The 7964-nt window shown below is 48.9% G+C and overlaps 1 protein-coding gene across 3 annotated transcripts in view; it reads left to right on the plus strand.

Moving 5' to 3' along the window:
• The first annotated feature begins 3961 nt into the window (after nucleotides 1–3961).
• The window catches only part of nadsyn1 (NAD synthetase 1), a 9926-nt gene continuing 5923 nt past the window's right edge, over nucleotides 3962–7964 (plus strand). For 2 of the 3 annotated variants that reach the window (XR_003220743.1, XM_019361679.2), the window contains exons 1-9: nucleotides 3962–4621; nucleotides 5533–5593; nucleotides 5668–5784; nucleotides 5901–5954; nucleotides 6054–6143; nucleotides 6241–6292; nucleotides 6375–6463; nucleotides 6541–6658; nucleotides 6740–6871. Coding sequence is in view for 2 of the 3 variants with exons in the window: in XM_019361679.2 (XP_019217224.1) it covers nucleotides 4537–4621; nucleotides 5533–5593; nucleotides 5668–5784; nucleotides 5901–5954; nucleotides 6054–6143; nucleotides 6241–6292; nucleotides 6375–6463; nucleotides 6541–6658; nucleotides 6740–6871 (798 nt within the window). In the remaining variant the exon portion in view is untranslated. Of the gene's footprint in view, nucleotides 4755–5532; nucleotides 5594–5667; nucleotides 5785–5900; nucleotides 5955–6053; nucleotides 6144–6240; nucleotides 6293–6374; nucleotides 6464–6540; nucleotides 6659–6739; nucleotides 6872–7964 lie in introns of all 3 variants that reach the window. The other variant, XM_019361680.2, reaches the window with a different exon arrangement.

Genomic DNA, 7964 nt, shown 5'->3' on the forward strand with positions numbered 1-7964 from the left:
CACCTCAGAAAATTAATTTGTAATTGTTCGATTTGCTTGTTAGGTCTGACGCCTTTAACCGTTTCCAGGTCTGAATCCTCCTTCATTCCTAAAATCAGGAAAACTGTGAGGAACAGCTGAGGGTGGAAAACAGTCCAGATAATCCAGTCCAATAAAACCTCTGTGCAGCTGTTTGCACAGCTGTGACAATAAAGTTTAATCAAAAGGAGGATTTATGAGGTGAGCAGGAAGAAAGCTCGCTCTCTGGCTGATGGATTAAAAAAAGACTACAAAAGCACGGCGAAAGCGTCTGAACTACAGTTCATGTCATAGACTGTATATAAAGGATGGATGTAGCTGCCCAGATGTGACCCTGATGGGATATGATGTCTCACTGGTAATGACGATCATGCAGTGAAACGTGGACCAGCAGCTGAGAGCTAAACTTCAGCACTGATGCCACTTTTTAGCTCTGTCCATCTTTCTTTACAGTCTGCACACCGAGTTTACGCGTCGGGCTCTCGGCAGCGCTGCCGAGCTCGGTCACTCCGATGTTTCGAGGTGGTCTGGATCTCTCGATGATCCCGAGCTCATTCTGAAGTCAGACACTGTGAGATTTTAAACACGTGCTGTGCGTGAATAGAGCTGATAAAAAGCTGCACAGGACCTGGAAGTTCTCTGAGGTCGTCTCTTAACAAGCAGATCATCTTTAGGCTTAAAGTAAAAGAAGTCAACACCATGAATGTCATCATATAGAAACCTTAGGCTGCTTTGAAGCATATTCGGGCCCACGTGGTTGCATTACTGTGGCTCCCTGCACAGCTTAGGTTGTTTTTTTATAGTGACAAAACTGAAACGCCAACATTTGGTCAAATTTCCACTGTTTTTATGGATGTAGGAGGATTGAAGCGATGTATGATCCTGCTGCACGGTGCCTTAACAGCACCACGAGGACTGTGAAGACACGCGTGTGAAGAGCACGTTTATCACATGTGGATGAATGCCTTTGATTTCACTGGTAAACGTGACTGCAGCTCCAGGATCTGCTCACCGAGGCTCCGAGCTGAGTCCTGGCTGCGGTATCTCTTATCGAGTGATTCCTAAGCTCTCCGGGATGTGTCTTATTACACCTTCGTCTTTTTACACACCCCTGTTATTTTCTCATCATCCACGGGTTTTAGGGACATTTGTCTGTCAGTAACTGATGTTCACTGTCCTTACATTTCATTGTTCAGTTCTCATTTTTCCCTCTGACAGATGGAAAACTCTCAGCTTCTCTGCACAGGTAGAGTTCGTCAGTTTGAGCCTCACGTTTGTGCAGCTTTTCTTCTGGTCCGTAGCCATGTGTGAAGAACTGGTACCTTCAAATCTGAGGCCGTGGTTCTGAGCAGGAAACAGGTGGAGTCCCTCCATACGGGTCAGGGAGGTGTAGCTCCACCCAGTTCTTTAAGAGCTCTTGGGGTGTTGTTCACAACAGATCACCAAATGGATCTGAAGTGATGTGGATGCCGTCGGTCTACGTTCTTACCCTCACCTTTGACCCCGAGCTGTGGGTAGTGATCGTGAGAATTGCAGATACTGTGAGCGTCCTCTGAAGGAGGAGATCAGTCTTTCAGGAGGAGGGCAGAGTATAGAGTCCTTCACACTGGAAGGAGGCAGTGGTGTTTGGGAGGAGACCCCAGGCCAGACTCAGGACACAGTTTGTGTCTCTGAGCTGGCCTCGGTGCTTCCCCAGAAGAGCTGCACCAGTTTAAGCCTGATAGACTCCAGATAAGCTGTAGAAAATGGATTCATGGGTGTAAAATAGGAAAATGCATTCAAACACTGACACGAGTAGAAGTGGAAATAACACAGGTTAGGTTTCACTTCTGCCCTGAGGTCACATCAGAGGCTTCACTGGGTCCCTGAGGTAGTCTGCGATGTGACAATGGAGAAACCCTGAAGCTGCAGCAGCAGACAGATAGCAGCACAGTTAATCACACACGGCCCATTTTTCTGCTTCCATTGAGTCAGAATAGTCCAGGTGGTCAGGACGTTATCGTGGAGAGCACAGCCATCGTTTCTGTCATCAGTAATATAATGAATGACCAGCCGCGGCTCCGGGAGCACGGATCAGACGGACCACAGAGCGCTCGATTTGGAAACTAAACTTCCTCAAACTTGTATGGAGGAGTTCAGAGCGATGCTGCCTGAACGGGTCGAGGCTGGTTCTGGATTGGTTATTGATCATTATCGATGGCGTCAGAGGAGAATGGCAGGTGCTGCCTTTGCCTTCTCTCACACTGAGCTGTACAGGTGAGGTGGAGGTGGGGGGAAATTCCAGGACAGCAGATACACGTCGTGGTTTTTCCACCGTGGGCTCCAATCAGCTTTCAGCCGCTGCCTTTTGACTCCGCCCTCATCTTTTTTCAGACTTGAGCTTTTTTTCCGTGTCGTACGCAGACTGTGCGCTGTGACTAATGCTGGATGCCTCCTCTGTCACCACCATTAGTTGTTTTTCCATCACTGAAACATGACAGGGCTACGCATTTCATCTGTTCTCCACATGATGGAAGCCGTGTACATATCTGCTATTTATTTCATGTGCATTTGAGAGAGAGAGTGTGTGTGTGTGTGTGTGTGTGTGTGTGTGTGTGTGTGATTACTGGAACATGTGTTCATATAAAATACACACACCTCCTTTTTTGGACCTTGTGATGTAGAAGAAGCTGCTCCACCTTGTCAGCGTGGATCTTCGTGAACCAGAAGAACGCGTTTATGATCCCGTCCTGCACCGCCCTCTCACGCCGCGTCCATCCGTCCGTCCATCCGTCTGTTCGCTCATACATGTTCACGCCTGTGCCGCGCTGCAGTTCTTCTTTGTAGCAGGAGGAATCGTGCAGAGGGGTGTTTCATAAAGAAGGAGCAGGACAAACCAGACTTAAAGCTTCATGTTTGTCGAAGAATAAAAGAAAACTTTGACCCTAAAAACAAAAATGCAGCTGGAGGCTCAGAGCAAGTGAAAACTGTGTGAGAAGCACGTTTCTCTGTAAATGAACTTTAGTTTCAGGGGCCACTGGGACAGAAGAGCCGTCGAAAATTATTTTTCTTTTAAAGAAAAACTTTACAGAATTTTGATTCCTGCTTTGAGGGCCACGTCTCATGGTAGCACACTGTCGTGTCACATTATCGTGCTAAATCCGGCGTATTGGGCTGGTTCCAGCCTGTTTGTTCGGGTTTCCTGCTGAGACTCAAGTCTTTATGAAACGCCCCTCTGGCCTCACACACCTAAGTGCTCGGTGGAAGCGCTGATTGATGGACGAGGCTGGGAAGCGAGACGGGAAGTGACGGCTTCCCTGCAGCAGTCGTAGTGTGTTTGTGATTGTAGTGTCATCTCTCACCACCGGCCGTGACCTCCCCTCAGCTTTGTAACTGATGACAACAATGTCGTTTCCACCCGCTCACACTGTCCACACAAAGTGCATGTTTTAGAGAAAATAAAGTTCATTATTACTAAAGGATGCGGCTCCCTGCTGTGATGTCAGTCCTTAAATTCTCACAAATTTTGTTTTGCCTCTTATTTTATTATTTTATTACATTTTGAAGCTGCTTGCAAAATATTCAATATTAAGTTTTTTGTGTATCAAATGATTTAACGATGAAAGATCTGACAGTTGTAGGGTGAAACCCAGCGATGATGGTGCGAGGGAAGAATGAAATGAAAGGTTTAGCTCACAGCACAGATTGTGTGCAGTGATGTGCAAAAGGATCTGCCTCCTCCCAGATATCTTTGGGTTTTGGTTTTTTGCATGTTTGTCACATTTATGTGTTTCAGATCATCAAACAAATGTTTAAATTAGACAAAATGATCCCAGTGATGACAAGATGCAGCTCTTAACGATGATTTCTTTTATTAAAAGAAAGAAAGCTTTCCAAACCTGCAGTGTATGAAAAAGTAAAAGTAACTAACCCCCAAACCCTAATAACCGTCTGTTCCAGCCTTGGCAGCCTTCAGTGAGTCTTTCACATGGATGTGGAGGAATTTCACTCGGACACTTGTGACACATTCAGGCTGGACTTGCTTGCTGGTGCGTTTGGGATCATCCTGCTTAAGCAGTTTGCTTCCTCGTGGCTCCATCGGCGACACCAAGTCTATAAAGCTCAAACTAAGAAATCAGGACGGGGCAAATGCTGTGTCACAGGTTCAACTCCAGCTGGTTTCTTCTCTTGGGAGCTACTGATCCAGGAGCTCACATATGTGAATATTTTCCAGTTTATCCTTTAAAAATGAAGCGTCGCGGGACAAATGGTATAAATGTGTCTTTGTTTTTGGATCATTTTGTGAATTCAGAGGCTTTTTCCCTGCCTGCGCCCATCTTCTGCCGTCGGTGTGAGTCTGTGAGGATCCAGCAGGGGGCAGCAGCGCTCACGGGCTCAGTGAAGGCAGCGGGGGAAGAAGAGGAGGCAGGAAGCGTTCACACAGGTCTGCTGAGCACACCCGCTGACCTGCAGCTCCGCTCTCACCTGAACCTTTCTGTCCTCGATCACCTGCGCCGTGTGACCACGTGACCCGCCGGAATGGGCCGGAAGGTGACCGTGGCTACCTGCTCTCTGAACCAGTGGGCTCTGGACTTTGAAGGCAACTGTGAGAGGATCCTGAGGAGTGAGTGAGACCGCAGCGGCTTCTGTTTGATGTGTGAAAGCAGCGCGAGCTCAGGCTGTGGCCCAGCCAATCACGGCCAAGAAAAACTCTGCTTTTCATAAAACATGACGCGTTATCCCCGTGCGCTGTCACGGTGCGTGGGTCTGCTGTCAGAGTCACTCAGTAATAATAAAATGTTCAGGTGTGTGTGTGTGTGTGTGCGTGCGTGCGTGCGTGTGTGTGTGTGCGCGCGCGTGTGTGTGTGTGTGTGTGTGTGTGTGTGTGTGTGTGTGTGTGTGTCCAAACCAGGACACTGATGAAAAATCAAATCATCGTAGTTTTATCAGAAACTGTTCCAAGGTCTTTAAAGGACTCGCCAGTCCACCATCTGACCAGAAACCACGTCACCTCCAAGTCAAAGGTCATGTCTTTTACACTGTAAAAAGTACCCAGACATTTCTGAGTTGGTGGGAAAACAGGAAAGCACAGCTAAAAGTTCCAAATCTATACCCTCCTTCATAGTTTCTAAAACTGTTTATTGGGCCGGATTTGAGTTTGAGCCAGGCCGATCCCGGCCCCTGGGCCTTATGTTTGACACCTCTTTCCTAGCTGTATGGAGAACAGCAGCAGTGTGGAGGATTTTTGACCCGGGTGAAGGGTCGTCGGAGTGTCCTGGGTGTGTGTGGATGTGGATGCTTGGACACAGACACACACAGACCGGGCCGTGGCTGCTCTAACAGTGACTGAGTGGTCTGCAGACTGAGTGTGGGTTACTGGAGGTGGACGACTCACATGAGACGAGATCGCGATAAGAAAATAAATAAAACTCATGTTAAATTATTAGTTCTGTCACAAACTGATTATCAGAGTTATCACAGTCTGTGATATCAGGCAGGTGTGTGTGATAACGCAGTACTCCCGTCTGCCTGCAGGTATCGAGGAAGCCAAAGCTCATGGAGCCAAATACAGGCTGGGTCCAGAGCTGGAGATCTGGTACGATTCTTTTACGTCTTATTAAACTCACGAATCATCTGTTGGTCCAACTCTTCTTCTCTGCTTTGTTTCAGCGGCTACGGCTGCGCAGACCACTTCTATGAGTCGGACACGCTGCTGCACAGCTTCCAGGTCCTCAGGAATCTTCTGGAGTCTCCCGTCACTCAGGACATCATCTGTGACGTGGGGATGTGAGTGTGGCCTTCAGAGTGCAGCACGAGGCTTTGGCTCCACCTGCTGGACATGATTTAGAGTGCACCTGTAACGTCTCGCCTCCTGCAGCTCTGACTGTTTCTTGTCCTTTCAGGCCCATCATGCATCACAACGTGCGCTACAACTGCCGCGTCCTGTTCCTCAACAGGTACGTCAGCAAGACCACACCTCCTCCTTCTTGTTCTCTGCACAGGTCGTAGTCTTCCTCCACACGGAGCTAAACAAACACTTTGCTCCTTCATCATAGAAAAATCCTGCTGATCAGGCCCAAGATGATGATGGCCAACCACGGGAACTACAGAGAGGTGCGCTGGTTCTCCCCCTGGAACAAGTTACGGTCGGTCACTCTGGAGTTCAGCTTTAATCTGTCACGTGTCTGCAGGTGACCATGTGTCCCTAAACGTATGTGTGTCTGATGTGATTGGTTCTTTCAGGCAGGTGGAGGAGTATTTCCTGCCCCGAATGATCCAGGAGGTGACAGGCCAGGTAACCCCTGCTGTCACAGTTATGAGCTCATGTCTGGTGAAAGGTTCTCTTCTGAATTTTGTCGCCTCGTTTGTGTTTGCAGGACACCGTCCCCTTCGGTGACTGCGTGCTCTCCACGAAGGACACCTGCATCGGCACTGAGATCTGCGCCGAGCTCTGGAACCCCGACAGGTGGGGAGAGGCTGACAGCATCGCACAGGTGCGATGGTGTTCGCTCGCTCTCCTACTAACTTCTGTTCTCTCCTCAGCCCTCACATTCAGATGGGTCGGGACGGCGTTGAAATCTTCACCAACTCGTCCGCAAGCCACCACGAGCTCCGCAAAGCTGACCAGAGGGTCAACCTGATCAAGTCGGCCACCACCAAGGTACGCACTCGAATACGAGGCCCAGCACTGAGCACGAGAGAGCAGTGTTGTACGTGACGCCGTCTGCTGGTGACGTTGCAGAGCGGAGGAATCTACCTGTACGCCAACCAGAGGGGCTGTGACGGAGACCGCGTCTACTACGATGGCTGCGCCATGGTGGCCATTAACGGTGACGTCGTGGCGCAGGGAGCGCAGTTCTCCCTCGATGATGTGGTACGTGAAAAGGTTTCCTGTCACGTATGTCCTGCTGGAGGTTAAACATGACGATGAGCTCGGTGTGTGTGCAGTGATCCCGAAGCTCAGGTGAGATCAGCAGGAGCTAAAACAGCTCGTTTCAGATACAGGACCACCTGACAGGCCGAGGACACGATGACAGCTCCACAGGTAGAGGAGGGGGGCTGTTTTAGGGAAGTGTTTCCTGTGCTGCACTGAGACTGCAGGTGAAGGTGTCGGACTGATGTGTGTGTCGCCGTCGCAGCCACCAATCACAGCCAAGCTTTTCACAGCCTGATGGATGCGCGACCCTCAGCACATCCAACCAAACGCAGCTGCCTGTGTGCAGCTTTCTTTTTTTTTTTTCTTTTTTCCCTGTCCCATTTGGTTCTTAAGCCGTCAGAATTGTTGTCCGAAGACCAACAAGGATACCAAATGGATTTATTTTGCCAAATGGATCATCATGGCATTGCCGTATTGGTCCATTTGATCAAACTTTGTTATTTTTATTTATTTTATTTTCAGTTGTTACAGATGGGACAGACATGACTGGGGGATAGGAAAGGGAGAAAGAAAGAGAGGAAGGAAAAGAAAAACAGAAGGGAAAAGGGACAGTGAGAAAGGGCACTTACAAAGACAAAGAGAGAAAAAAAAAATCTCCTGGATCACCTGTTGAGAGAAAAAGGAGAAAAGACAAGCAAAAAAAACCAAACAAAAACAAAGCAACATACTAAACACAACACCATCACGTTAATCTAGCTGAGTGTGAACAGCAGTAAATACTAAATATTGAATGTTGTTGTGCAGCACGCAGGACAGACAGCGCACAATGTGCTTTGAAGTAGCAGCTACGAAAGGTGTAGTTTGTCTACGAACAGTGAACACCCGTGTGCACACCTGTGTGGATCAGCGCGCTTGTATACAAAAGGTTTCCCCATGTAACGGTCTGCTAGAGGGTGTGGAGGGCCATAGCCCCGTCCCCCAGGGCATGAAGCAGGCATGGAGGAGATCCAGGCTCCAGACATCCAGAGGCCCCAGAGTGCGAGAGCCCAAGGAGGACCACCGGAGGGGCATCCGTGCCACCTTCCTGGGA

This window comes from Oreochromis niloticus, linkage group LG1 (genome assembly GCF_001858045.2).
Source record: "Oreochromis niloticus isolate F11D_XX linkage group LG1, O_niloticus_UMD_NMBU, whole genome shotgun sequence".
Classification (NCBI taxonomy): Eukaryota; Metazoa; Chordata; class Actinopteri; order Cichliformes; family Cichlidae; genus Oreochromis; species Oreochromis niloticus.